Below are 14731 nucleotides of genomic sequence, written 5' to 3'. Positions count from 1 at the left end.
AACGAATATCATTTGAATATTTAAACCCACACTGATATCCCGCTGCACATCTGAGCTGTAGCTACAACTCGGTCAACACACAGGAGAGATAATGGACCAGCAGCAGCTGCAGGGCTTCAGAGAGTGATCTGCAGGATAAAGCTCAGTGAACCCAAATGCTTCTGGCAGCAGTTAGTGAGGAAGGTGCTGGGCTCGGGGTGTGATAAAGGCAGAGAGTGTTGGTGCATGTGACCCAGGTTTGATGTGATAAAAAACTGTAGGGCCTTTCTGTGTGCACCTGAAGCTATATACAAGACAGAGAGGTGCATATGTCATGTGCTGGAAGCATAGAGCTGGGTGCAGGGTCATAATGTGAAATACCACATCATTTACTGTGTGCCTCCTGGATGGGTCAGAACAGACAAAAAGGACACGTTTGCCATTTGTTACATATGCGGCAAATCCACCGAGGGTTGGGGATCACAGTCAAGGAGGGAGAGAAAGAGAGAGGTGAGGAGAAGGTGAGAAACGTTTTCATGTGCAAAGACCATAAATTTAACACCTTCCCCTGTACGAGCAAGAAGGCAGACGGGCCATCTCACTGAAAGGGTAATGGAGAAAGTGATGAAGAAACGGGTAAAGGTATCTGTGACAAGAGTGAGAATGGAGGGCGTGCCAGAAGGGAGCCAGAGGAAATAAACAAGGCCAGGTAGAGGTGGGGGCGATTTGGGAATGAGGAGCAAGCACTGGGAAGGCGGGCAGGCGGGCAGGCGTCGGGGTCATAAAAACTAGGAGATGTGTTCTGGCCTCTGGGTCTTCATATCTTTTACATTTCTAATTAAAAGAGATAAAGAGTGAGGGAGTCATCAATCCCACAGTGATTTCCCAGTTAAGGTTTTAGAGGGGGCTGTAAACTAGGCAGCCCGGCATCATTGATTTTATAATTAGCTATTGTCACCCCAGACTTAAGATGGAGGGAGTGTGGTAGAGGGGCACGACGAGAGCTTAAAAGACAGAGCAGCACGACTCTGCTGGTGGAGTGAGGAGGATGAAGATGATGAGGAAGTCAGCCCTGAGGGGGGACTGCAGGAGAGTCAAAGGTGAGGAGAGAGAAAAAACCCAGAATGGGAATGTATATGAAACAGGCAATGAGCCAAAAGGGAATATAGGCTATAGAGCCGTGTGAAAAGAAATGGCATAGTTAATTACCAATGAAATGTCATGTGAGGATCAAAATATTGCTATAATCATTGGCCAGAAAAAGACACATTAGACCCAATAATGGATACATAAACGTTTTTATTATGCAGAACCCCACCCAAACCCCATTACATGACTGGTAAGAAAATACACAGTGTACATGTGGGATAACCTTCACATACAGAAGTTCAAAACAAACCGTAACCACTGGAGTTTTATTGCGGTGTGAGACAGTGTCCTGATGAGGAGCACTCGTACTGGAGATCTCAGTGGAACAACAAAAAGATAACTTCCTTGAGACATAAAGTCAGATTACAACTACAAACAAGGACTACTGAGAATACGTTTAGTGTGCCATCTTCTGGGAAAGAACACGGGGCTCCTTAAAACCTTTCAACCATCCACATATGTAGTGTAACACAAGGTAAATGAGGCGTCGGAAAGACGTTTACTTCTTTCACTCCTAATTTTATAAACTTAAACATTAGGATCAATTCCTTCCATATGTATTTTTTTACATCTACCTTTACCATACGATGTTGGCATCACTCCCTTCCATTAGCACCAATACCTTGCAACAACGTAACCTTTAAACAACCCATTAAAGTATTTGAAAGCATAAAGTAAAAATAGAAAAGAGATAAAACGTGAGTAAACACAACACACGTGGGTAATGGTTATGATAACAATGATGAAGGACACAGATGGCATATTGGTGAGTATCAATATCAACTTTTCATCTAAAAACTCTTCTCTAGTAAAAATAGGGTGCAAATACAGCAGATAAAATCAAGCATCAAGGTATCTAGTAAATTCTCTTAGCCAAGCATGGAAAATTTTGTTACACATTGCACAAACTGTGAAAACTGTACACCTGTTTCAAACTAAACCTGAATATAGTTTAATTGCAGCATAACTCAAATTAATTATAAATAGAAAATCATGAAAAATGCATATAATATTGATTAAAACGTAGGCAGCATTTCTTTTATTAGGCAGTATATTACCTCAGGGCTGGGGGAAAGTATCAACACCATGATTCTGATGTCAGGATCTATAAAGATGACTCTACTTCATTATTTTAGGCACAAATTTAGAACTGCATCACCATGATTTCTGTGCAATCTAGCTGTGATAAAGGCTGATGCTAAATATCCCGAATGAGCAGCTAGAGAATTTCAATAAACCCAGGTTCATTAATAAATAAAAAAAATTGCAGCTTTGCAGTGTAAAGCTAATAAACATTAATTTCATAATAACGATTATGTGAAGTTACTCAAGTAGAAAGTTGCATGTCGTCCCTATTTAAATAGACCTGAAGCACAATCTGTTGAATAAGCTTTCTATTTCAAAAGCTCGTCCTAAGCGTCAGCATCCCTAAATCACCTTAACTGCATCTGCATGACAACAATCACCTGCTAATGCATACAAGAAAGTTCAAATCAAATCTTAGTTCTGAGTAAATGGAGGAGAAATATGATGTCATAGACCTACATTACTGCAATATAATTTAGCATGATGCTGTATCATTACTTTATGCCGCCATGAAAAGTGCTCGAAGCTGCTGTGGAGAATTTAATGCTGGAAGAGAGTTTTGCTATGATTTCCAGCGGAGCTGGGCCTGCACAAAACATCATAATTACAGTGCCTGTCATGACTCCTGATCACAAATGCAATAAAAACGACATAACATCCATCGTAAAGCTCTCGACATAGCAATGATTCAACAGAAATCATTCTGCTACAGCCTGCAAACTCTCAAATGCCAGAGCCCACGTCTAAAAGCCTGCTGCTTCAAACTGTGCACCACTCTTATGTCAGTCATAAATATTGTGTTGACCTGCCACCGCTGGCAAAAACAGTCAGGGTAAAAACACAGCAATCTAGAAAGACAAAAAACAAGGTTTATGGCAGATACAACATAATTGCATATTAAAATTCTGTCTGTATATAGAGCATAAGCTGTATTTGTGCTTGTTATAGGAAGTAATGCGGAAACAACAAGGTCCCTCTTTCCCTTTTTGATCACTTGCTGTGGGTAGGTGTCCACTGGTTACCAGAGCGAGGTGTCAGCTGAACCACTGGAGGAAGAAACAAAGGAGAGAGAAAGGATGTGTGAGTGTGTTAAAAATGGAAAGAAACACACATTCTGGTTGAAAGAGCAGGCGAGACGAAAGGAGTGGGTGAGTGGGAGAGCGAGAGCCTTAATGATGCTGAAAATTGGCCCGTGACTGCGGTACACCCCTCAGGTAAATCATTGCTACAGCTTGCTGTCAACTCGTCTGTCCCCTTGTCCTCCCATCTCGCCCCTCCCATGCCCCGAATGTGTCTCAAACAGCCTCCCTCGCTTCACCCTGACTCAACTTCTTTTACGACCACGTATTCAAAACTTCCATCTTCGAGTCATATTCACCGTGCCACCATAAATAACTAGTTGCACATGTCTGTGTGCATTAGATACCTTTGAATTCATTGTGCACGCATCAAACCATTTCTGCGAGAAGCCAGTGAAGGAAAGTAACGGAGTACATTTACTCAGGCATACATACATTAGTTCACTCCCCAGTTTTGAGATACTTTTCTATGTTCCAGGGAGAAATATGATACTTTTTACCCCACTGCAGTTTTATAGCGGCTTTGTTCTTTAATTACTTTGCCGACTAAGACTGTACACACAAATCAAGTCATGAGCTCATAAAATATAAAGACGATGCTAGAGTTTAAAACCAGCCAGCACGACGGGGTGATATCTGGTGGCTTGTTTTGCCTCAGAGAAATTTTCATTTCCATATGCAGTCAGCAACGCAAATCTTTTTTGAACCTTAAATCTTCACCTGTGCACAATTTGTTGCAATCCCTCACGTGTTTAGCAATCCTACACCCTTTATTGAGAATATCCTTCAGTGTATTTTGAGTGCCGACAAGAAGTTATTTCTGACTTTTAGAGGCTATAACACTAGCAGTTTATGAAACTGTTATATCATCTGCGACATTAAATACTTCCTTGTAATAGTAAAAGGAAGCGGTTGAAGAACAAATATGCTTGAGTAAAAACTGTCCCGTACTACACATATTAGCAAAATATAAGTACTATGTCTGCCGTAGCATGGCCCTCATCACGGATATATTATTAGATATGATATTAATAGATTGTTACTACTAATGCAATAATCTGAAAATAGCATGGTGCATGTTAATATGGAGGTATTGTTTGTGAATTAAGGTCTTTTCAGTGTTTAAAAGAAGAAGAAAAATGATCACAAATCTTTGCTTCTTTAGATATTGTACACTTTGTCTCTCTTTCACTGGTAAAAAAGACTTTTTAACAATGCAATGTATTCTATGATCTGTACTATCGTACCCCATCCTAACGCTGATCAAAATCAAAGGGATAACTTTGGCTTTTAACATTTTAACCTAATTTTCTGTAAATACATAAAGTTTATACTTTAATACTGGTTAAAAAAAAGAAAAGAAAAAGAGTATTACTCCGTTAACACTTCACAGTAATGGGTATAAAGAGTAAGTGTTACATGTATAAACATATAAGGGTACGCGTTTGTAGTGGAAAGCTGTACCTGAGAAAAGTATCCATGGGGTCAGGCAACAAAAGAGCCGTTTCCTCCCCAGAGCTGTTCCTTCTACACTCACGTGGATCGCATTCCTCCTCCTTAATACAGTAAAACACACACACACGCACAGGATGACACTTAACACATTTCTATCCAGCAGCTATTACCATCCAATAACTTGCACACTAGCAGCCTAATTGGTACTAGGAGATAATGTCTATATCAAACGACCCACTGCCCATGTTTAACTGGTGTGCATGGCTATCAGCATGAAGGCATAGCTCAGTTTCAATATCACATATAATTATGGTGCACGTCTCACCGAATCAGAGCTGTGTGCCAGAGTGTCAGCGGTGGCCTGGTGTGGAAGGGAGAGCGGTGCCGGCTGGTTGATGACCACTTCCCTCCTGCTTACCTCCCTGGGGGAGAGAGGAGGGGTGGCAAGGAGCAACGAGTCAGGCTGCCCCTGCTCACATAGGCTGTAGTGTGCCAGGGGGGTCGGGGGGTGGAGGATCTGCAAAGCCTCTGGGTTCTCATCCTCCGAGTCAGATGACACACTGTCAGGACGGCCTGCCAGACAGAAACATTAGTTAAGAAATAGCGGTCACTTTTCCTCAGAGCGCTGCTCTTGTCGTCCACAACACGGGCCAATCTGAACAATATTTAGTGTGGCTCTTGAATGATAGTTAACACTTTTATTGTTCACATCTGCAGGGCATACAGTAGATTGATGTGTAGCTCAATTCACCTGTAGAGGCAACTGGGGCCGAGTTCCACTTGGCGCTTGCAACTGTTCCCATCTTCTGTTCCAGCTGACAGATGTACTCCATCAACTCCTGTGGTGAAAAATGCAGTCATCACCCTTATAACCCTCAAAATGTCAGACCTCTTCAAACCAGCACTACGTAACATTATTGCACTGTGAAAACACAACGGAAACATTTGCCATTATATAAATGTTACCACAGTACAATGAACATTTAAGTCCTTCCTTGGTTTCTCATGTGCCGCACATTGGCTGTTGTACTTAGATATGGCTGGAGTTATAATTAGGCTGGACAGTAATTTAGAAAAAGAACTGAATATTTACTTCTGCCTTCAGAGTGAAAATGTTATGGTAGTTAGCCAACAAAACTCTGCAGGCACTTTAACAACAACAGCACCGACTGCCCTGAAATCCACCGATTTATATTGCACTGTAAACAAATTATATTGCACAATAACAAGAGGACAACCACAGGGAGATGATTCCCAACAGCAGGGTCATTCACAATAAGAGTATTACTGTTGTTATATCAGTAAGGATGTGTGTTCATTATTAATACAAAGATTTTAGAAAAAATTGCAGGGGTGTGCCCAGGCTTTATAGTCACACACTAAACTAGATTTACATTTAAAAACTAAACCATGAGACCTCAGCAACTGATAATGGCACAAAGTCTGTGACACCACACACGCACAGTGTTAAATAAGTACACTACCCACCCAGAGTTTATCGTTCGCTGCTTTTTAAAACTAGTTTCTGTCAGTACTGATTCAAATCATGCACCGTGGCAGACAAGGTTTCTAACCTGTTTCTCTGCAAGCAGCTGCTCCTTCTCTTTGTGGGCAACCCTCAGGCTGGCCTTCAGCTCCTGAAGCTCCCTACGGGTTTCACTCAGCTGAACCTACAAGCCAGATATCACAAAACAGCAGGGTGAGGTATATTAGACCCACTCGAAAGACACTTTGACTTTTGTGTGATGTTCTAGAAGTAAACAGCCAACATCTAAATGATGCTCATTCTGAGTTTGACCTTGTTTTTGCCAGTTCAAACAAAACTATTTGTTCACACAGATACAGAGTAGGCTATAATGTATATGAAGCAGCTTCTCTCACCCGGTTGCAATCTTTTTCTCTTCCAAGCTCAACCTCTAGCTTCACTCTCTCCATCCTTTCCTCTTGCAGCCTCTCCTCCATCGCCTGCATCTCTTGGCTGAGTTTCTCCAAACGCTCATGGTCTTTCTATGAGGGTGACACACAGACACTACTACTTACTGTATTTACTTCATATATAATTTATTTGCCTCTGCCATTCGATCTTTAGGTTATGGACTCAAATATTGACTCGATGTCATACCACCTACACATTACACCTACAGAAGCTGCTCAGCCATGAAGCTCCTGGTGCAGTTTCCATGCTGATATTAAGGGAGTTTGAAACTCTGGAGTTACTGGGTCAGAATAGCGTTGGGGCCCCTGCTCTCTGTAGCTTTACATGCTCTGCCGCTTCATGGCTGAGTTGCTGTAGTTCCTAAATGCTTCCACTTTCCAATAATACCACTTACAGTTGATTGAGGAAGAAATTTCCCAAACTGACTCATTGCAATGGTGGCATCATATTACGGTACCACGCTCAATTTAAGCTCTTCAGAATAGGTACTTCATGTAATACACATCAGGCAATAGGATTGAACACACCTGAATTCAAAGAGTCAGAGGTGTGACCCAGTACTTTTAGTAGAACCAGCCATATAGGCCCATTTTGAGAACTATAGAACATTTTGTTCTTTTTCTCATTATTATTAATATCCACTTCATATGTCGAATGTTACATATACCAAATATTACAAATACAAAACCCTGCAACAACTTTGAATCAAAACAAAGACTTGTAAAAATAAAATCAGGTCTACTGGGTGTGACATACTTAAACCATTTTTATCAAAAATATAACAAACTGTTCAGATGTATAATAGCAATATATTGCTACCCTCTCCCTTGCACCTTCATATCAACATAATGTCGCACCTGCTAATATTGATATAAATCTCCCTTTTCTCATTTCTCTTTAAGCATTTAAAAACTGATCGTTTTTTCTTCTTTTATTATGCTGCATACAATTGTTATTGATGCCATGGGAATATTTCACTTTGAAACCTCGTGGCATTTATTAGTGACATTCTACATTTTCCAGATTTCATGCTCTACAGCGATGCAGTACCTCAGCCGAGCGCTGCATGTTCTGCCTCTCCTGGGCCCAGTGGGCTCTTCCCTCCCTCAGGGCCAGACTGGAATCTGCAAGCTGAAGGGTGAGCTGAGCAGCCTGAAGGCGAGCCTGATGCAGTTCAGCTTGCCCCTGATCCCTCTGGGCAACCATAGAGCTGAGGTCACTCTTCAAGCCCTCAGCAGCTCGTTCGCTCATGTGCAGCCGCTCACGCAGGCTACGCATTTCTTTCAGAGATGCCTCATTTTCCGCCTGTGCATAAAGGACCAAGAAACCATGTTGGTTACTCATCTCATACTTCAGGTGATTTTCTGTATATTGCCAGACCCAAACATATCTAAGAGTGGATTTGAACTGGTCATTGTTGTTTGTTTGTAATTCTTTTAAAACATAATTGCTGAGTTAAAATACAAAAAAACATGTTCCAAATAAAGTAGCAGTGATCACTTTCCCCCCAAAAATCAATTCTGATTTTATGTCCAAATACTTGTAACACATTTCACAAGAGTCGAGTTGAAAACAAACAAACAAACAAAAATCCTATTTTTACATCCTCTGAGTGAGCATCCTGGTCGAGTTTCAACCACTAAAACATTCATTAATAAGTCCTTTGGTTTGACCTCTTTCCTGTGGGCTGTGGTGAGTTTCTGGGTGAGGGTGGTGATGGTGTTTTGAAGCTGCAGGACACTGGTGTCTCTTTGGGCGAGGGAGTTCCTCAGGCCCTGGAACTCCTTTGACAGGATTTTGAGCTCGCTTTCTGTTTGTTCCAGCTTAGTCTAAGGAAAAAAGGCAAGAGATGGGAAAACTGAGATGTTGGGGGGGGGGAGGACCATGTTTTACTATGTTACACAGTATGTTTTGAACTGTGCACCTGCAGGCTTCTTCTCTCACTCTCCTCTTCTTTTCTCAGAGCTCCTGCCCTCCTGGCTCTTTCCTTAATTCTGCACATACAGATTTTGTTATAGACAATCAAAACTATTCACAGGACCCACATAAAAGTAAAAGAAGGACAAATGAGAAAACCATGTCAAACCTCTCTAACTCGGTCTCTTTTTCCACAGCTCTCTGTGCCAGGGTTTTGATGTCGTCCTCTAGCTCTCGGATTCGCGCTTTGCTTGCCTCCCTGGCATCCATTAAAGCAGTTTTCTCCTGGGCTAGTGATTCTCCTAATGCCTTTTCCTCCTAACAGACCAGAGGCGTGTTTAATTTTTGTGTTAATATAAGAACTCGGGCAATTTCTTAAATGTCTCCTGCTTACATTTTTACACTTAACACACAGGGACATTATTTAAGCAGAAATGCTTTATCTGAGAATGAGGGCACTGCTGTAGGGAAATGGAAGCAGGCACATCGGTTCTAATCAAATGACTGTGCCCACCATTTGCATAAGCTTCATACATCACCTTCTGCTTCTTCTGCAGCTCATCAAGCTTCTCTAGAGTTTGGTTCAGCTCTTTCTGAAGCCTGGCGATATCACCCTCCAGCTCTTTGCGTCTTCTGTCCCAGGCCTCTCTCGCTCGCTTGTACTCCTCATTCTCTTTCTCTCTTTGCTCTTTAACCGCCTCCTGCACCTGCAAAAGCTCAGCGCGCTCTCGCAGACATTCCTGCAGTCGATTCTAACAAGACAGAGAACAGAGGAAGCAAGCAGCATGACTGTGTGCCCGTCTTTGTGTAACTGCAGTAAACAAGAGTATTGATCCCCCCCCAGCAGATGTGTTTTATAAGCACTCGTTAATTTTGCAAAACTGAAAACACACACTCTCCCATGCAGTATCTTATCCACTCACCTGCAGCAGCTCAGCCCTGGGGACTACCAGCAGCATATCTGTGCCTGCCTCCTCTCCATGGGAGTCTTCCTCAAGAGTCACCAGATCCTCAAGTGGCTTTGGTGCACAAAAAGTGAATTTAGAGCTGCGAGAGCACACCTTCCCTTTAGCATCAATATATACGAACTCATACTCCTGGGAGCTGGGCTTGGGTAGGTAGGAAGCTAAAATAGTGATTTAAAAAAAAAAGCAAAAAAAGCAAAAGGTTATATTACAATCTGCAGAGAAGAATAATTGTTTTTCAAAGTAGCCATGCTTTAATTTAGACCCTACTTCCCATTATACTTTTAGTCAGTCTAAATTACATACCTATAATTTTGGAACATCTAATCACAATTTAAATTAATGTTCTGGTAAATATGAACTATGAGTCTAATACATTTATTTGTATTATATTGCTGGTTAAGATGATGTGTTTGCCATCAAAAATCCATTTCACAGACCCTTTTTACAGCAAACATTTTGACTTGTCAAAGTAGGGAAAGAATCAGAATCAGAATCAGAATCAGAATACTTTATTGATCCCTGGGGGAAATTATTTTTTGTTACATTGCTCCATTTTAAACCAACATTAAGACAAGACAGACAATACGCTAACTAAGAATAGTACAATATATACATATATATACATAAATACATAAGTCACTTATAAATAAATATTTGGAAAAGAAACATGTGTAGCTGTAGCAGCAAACAGTGTGTTAAGTGGATGCGTTGTACAGGGAGATGGCCACAGGCAGGAATGATTTCCTGTGTCGTTCAGTGGTGCTTTTCGGTAATCTCAGTCTCTCACTGAACGAGCTCCTGTGACTGACCAACATGTCATGGAGTGGGTGGGAGGTGTTATCCAACATTGTCTTTATCTTGGACAGCATCCGCCTCTCCGACACCACCTTGAGGGAGTCCAGCTCCATCCCCACAACATTGCTGGCCTTACGGATCAGTTTATTAAGTCTGTTGGCATCTGCGACCCTCAGCCTGCTCCCCCAGCATGCAACAGCATAGAGGATCGCACTGGCCACCACAGACTCATAGAAAATCCTCAGCATTTTCTGGCAGATGTTGAAGGACCTCAGTCGCCTCAAAAAATAGAGACGACTCTGGCCCTTCCTGTAAAGTGCTGTGGTGTTTTTAGCCCAGTCCAGTTTATTGTCAATGTGTACTCCAAGGTATTTATAGTCCTCCACAATGTCAACACTGACCCCCTGGATTGAAACAGGGGTCAAGTGTTTCCTGGTCTTCCTGAAGTCCACGATCAGTTCCTTGGTCTTTGCCACGTTGAGCTGCAGATGATTCTGCTCACACCACGTGACAAAGGAGTCGACCACAGCCCGGTACTCTGTCTCATCATCCCTGCTGATGCATCCAACCACCGCAGAGTCATCAGAAAACTTCTGAAGATGGCAGGTCTCTGTGCAGTGGCTGAAGTCTGTGGTGTAGAGGGTGAAGAGGAAGGGGGAGAGGACAGTCCCCTGTGGTGCTAATCACCTTGTCAGACACACACTGTGGGAGACGTACATATTGTGGTCTTCCTGTCAGGTAATCAACAATCCAGGACACCAGAGAAGCATCCACCTGTCTTCCTAGTTCCATTAAGTTTCCTATTTCATGGCAATAAAACAGAATGTGCAAAAGGGGGACCTCCCCTAAGTGGAATACAGCCATTATTCATACACTTTGGAGTCTGAAGCTGAAGCTGGAGCTGGAGTGGAAACTCCAGCAGAACAGCATGAGAGAGGTGTGGAGGGGCATGAAGACCATCACTGGATTCAGGCCAACCAACAGCAGGGGAGCTGAGGGAGGTGAGAATAGAGCCAACGAGTTGAATCTGTTTTTCAATAGATTCGACACCACAGTGTCTGCTCCCACCCCCACAACCTCACCTGCAGTCAGCCTGGAATCCAGAGCCACACCACTGTGCCAGCCTCTCTCTTCACATGTTGCCTCCTGTGAGATTCCTGACACCCCTCCCCCACCCATCACCTTCACTCAATACCAGGTTGAGATGCAAATGAGGAGACTTCACTCAGGCAAGTCTGCTGGACCAGACGGAGTGAGTCCCCTTGTCCTCAAGGCCTGTGCCCCCCAGCTGTGTGGAGTCTTTCATAAACTGTTTATGCTGAGTCTGAGTCTGCAGAGGGTCCCGGTGATGTGGAAGACATCATGCCTCGTCCCTGTACCAAAGACGCCTCGTCCCAGTGGCCCCCAGGATTACAGGCCCGTGGCACTGACCTCCCACATCATGAAGACCCTGGAAAGGCTCATCCTGGACCAGCTGCGACCCATAGTAAGACCACATCTGGATCCCCTTCAGTTCGCTTATCAGCCTCGTCTCGGAACAGAGGACGCCATCATCTACCTGCTCAATCGTGTCTACACCCATCTGGACCAGCCGGCGAGCACTGTGAGGGTCATGTTTTTTGACTTTTCCAGTGCTTTCAACACCATCAGGCCGACCCTCCTGGGTGATAAGTTAGCAGCGATGCAGGTGGATGCTTCTCTGGTGTCCTGGATTGTGATTACCTGACAGGAAGACCACAATATGTACGTCTCCCACAGTGTGTGTCTGACAAGGTGATTAGCACCACAGGGGACTGTCCTCTCCCCCTTCCTCTTCACCCTCTACACCACAGACTTCAGCCACTGCACAGAGACCTGCCATCTTCAGAAGTTTTCTGATGACTCTGCGGTGGTTGGATGCATCAGCAGGGATGATGAGACAGAGTACCGGGCTGTGGTCGACTCCTTTGTCACGTGGTGTGAGCAGAATCATCTGCAGCTCAACGTGGCAAAGACCAAGGAACTGATCGTGGACTTCAGGAAGACCAGGAAACACTTGACCCCTGTTTCAATCCAGGGGGTCAGTGTTGACATTGTGGAGGACTATAAATACCTTGGAGTACACATTGACAATAAACTGGACTGGGCTAAAAACACCACAGCACTTTACAGGAAGGGCCAGAGTCGTCTCTATTTTTTGAGGCGACTGAGGTCCTTCAACATCTGCCAGAAAATGCTGAGGATTTTCTATGAGTCTGTGGTGGCCAGTGCGATCCTCTATGCTGTTGCATGCTGGGGGAGCAGGCTGAGGGTCGCAGATGCCAACAGACTTAATAAACTGATCCGTAAGGCCAGCAATGTTGTGGGGATGGAGCTGGACTCCCTCAAGGTGGTGTCGGAGAGGCGGATGCTGTCCAAGATAAAGACAATGTTGGATAACACCTCCCACCCACTCCATGACATGTTGGTCAGTCACAGGAGCTCGTTCAGTGAGAGACTGAGATTACCGAAAAGCACCACTGAACGACACAGGAAATCATTCCTGCCTGTGGCCATCTCCCTGTACAACGCATCCACTTAACACACTGTTTGCTGCTACAACTACACATGTTTCTTTTCCAAATATTTATTTATAAGTGACTTATGTATGTATGTATGTATATATATGTATATATTGTACTATTCTTAGTTAGCGTATTGTCTGTCTTGTCTTAATGTTGGTTTAAAATGGAGCACTGTAACAAAAAATAATTTCCCCCAGGGATCAATAAAGTATTCTGATTCTGATTCTGATTCTGATTACTTTGACCTGCTCCTCCCCTGCTGTGACAACTAAAAATACACGGGTGACAAATTCAAGTAAAAACTACTCGCTGTAAACTTAATGGCCTTTAATTCGTCATCTGTCTTACTGCAGTCTAAAATGGCCTAGCTTTGCAAACTTGGATTAAGCCCACTGCTAAACTAAAACATTTATTAAATAAAGCTATCTTCTCATTTAGTCTTAGAAACTGTCTGATAATACTTCAATTCAGTAACACCAGGTTCACATGTTGCAATACAGCTTCTGGCCACTAGTGGCAGCAGTGCGGCCATTCACGGCAGGTGAGCGACAAAACGATGATGTCTTTTATGTAACTTGTGTCCCATGGGCTGTGAGGTCTGTAAGCGTCTATTCATTCTCGTTGTATCATTTGTGAAAAACCGCAGAGTACCTGAAATAGCAGAGCGTCTCTGGTTAGCTAAGCTGGCCAAAGTCTTAAACAGGTGTTTTAAGTGACTCTCGGGCAGTTTGGTGCTTTTTTTCCACGTAAAACTTGAAGCGCTTTGCGAGTTGAGCTTCTCTGCGCCATTTATATGTTTGTTGTAAACATCGTCGGCGTAACAGAAGCAGTTAAACAACTTTGTATGTTCTGCTTTTGTCCTGTAGTGTCAAAAACAGCTAGCTCCAGCCAGTGTTGCCAACTTAGCGACTTTGTCGCTATATTTAGCGAGTTTTCAGACCCCTTAGCGACTTTTTTTCTAAAGAAAGTCGCTAAAAAAGACGTGAAAGCTCGTATCGCTTTTACTCTCAACAAGCAGCGGGTGCTGTAACGCAGTCAGTTCTTCTTTTACTCTTATGCTGTTTTGTGGATCACAAGGTTTAAAACTACTTATAAACACACACACACACACACACACACACACACACACACACACACACACACACACACACACACACACACACACAGTTTTGGGTCCAAAATTCTTCAACTTGTACATTAACGACATCTGTAAAGTGTCCAAAGTATTAAAAATGGTTCTCTTTGCTGACGATACAAACATTTTTTGCTCTGGTGATGATCTGCAGAATTTATTGGAGGATATGACTAATGAAATAAGTAAAGTGAAGTTCTGGCTTGATAAAAACAAATTATCATTAAATTTGAATAAATCTAAACTTGTGTTATTTGGAAATAGTAGTTTAAATACAAATGCAAAGATTCAAATAAATGGTGTTGATATTGAAAGAGTCAGTGAAAATAAATTTCTGGGGGTAATAATAGATGAAAAACTTAACTGGAGAGCTCACGTAAGATATATTCATTCCAAAGTATCACGAAGCATTGCAGTACTAAACAAGGCAAAACAGGTATTCGACAGAACATCACTTCATATTCTCTACTGTTCACTGGTTTCACCATACTTAAGCTATTGTGCAGAGGTCTGGGGCAATAACTATAAAACCACATTACATTCACTTTTTACTCTTCAAAAGAAAGCAATTCGAATCATCCACAATGCAGGTTATAGGGAACATACAAACTCACTATTTTTGCAGTCTGAAATATTGAAAATTGACGATATAGTGAAATTCCAAACAGCACAAATTCTATTCAAAGCAAAAA

At 42.6% G+C, this 14731-nt stretch overlaps 1 protein-coding gene across 1 annotated transcript in view; it reads right to left on the bottom strand.

Moving 5' to 3' along the window:
- Nucleotides 1–1258: 1258 nt before the first annotated feature.
- The window catches only part of calcoco1a (calcium binding and coiled-coil domain 1a), a 17636-nt gene continuing 4163 nt past the window's right edge, over nucleotides 1259–14731 (bottom strand). The window contains exons 4-15 of the mRNA XM_086277492.1: nucleotides 9525–9727; nucleotides 9141–9353; nucleotides 8771–8919; nucleotides 8609–8678; nucleotides 8358–8513; nucleotides 7735–7989; nucleotides 6630–6755; nucleotides 6323–6418; nucleotides 5500–5587; nucleotides 5074–5321; nucleotides 4758–4849; nucleotides 1259–3260 (exon numbers count right to left, since the gene is read on the bottom strand). Of these exons, the coding sequence (XP_086133618.1) occupies nucleotides 3233–3260; nucleotides 4758–4849; nucleotides 5074–5321; nucleotides 5500–5587; nucleotides 6323–6418; nucleotides 6630–6755; nucleotides 7735–7989; nucleotides 8358–8513; nucleotides 8609–8678; nucleotides 8771–8919; nucleotides 9141–9353; nucleotides 9525–9727 (1724 nt within the window). The 3' untranslated portion in view covers nucleotides 1259–3232. The remainder of the gene's footprint in view (nucleotides 3261–4757; nucleotides 4850–5073; nucleotides 5322–5499; nucleotides 5588–6322; nucleotides 6419–6629; nucleotides 6756–7734; nucleotides 7990–8357; nucleotides 8514–8608; nucleotides 8679–8770; nucleotides 8920–9140; nucleotides 9354–9524; nucleotides 9728–14731) is intronic.

The sequence above is a fragment of the Aulonocara sp. 'chitande type north' Nkhata Bay genome, linkage group LG20 (genome assembly GCF_057382095.1).
Source record: "Aulonocara sp. 'chitande type north' Nkhata Bay isolate Kocher_YH1m ecotype deep benthic linkage group LG20, A_spYH_male_GT1.1, whole genome shotgun sequence".
NCBI classification, from domain to species: domain Eukaryota; kingdom Metazoa; phylum Chordata; class Actinopteri; order Cichliformes; family Cichlidae; genus Aulonocara; species Aulonocara sp. 'chitande type north' Nkhata Bay.
The sequence above is the reverse complement of the archived record's forward strand: the minus strand, read 5'-3'. Positions and strand labels throughout refer to the sequence as shown.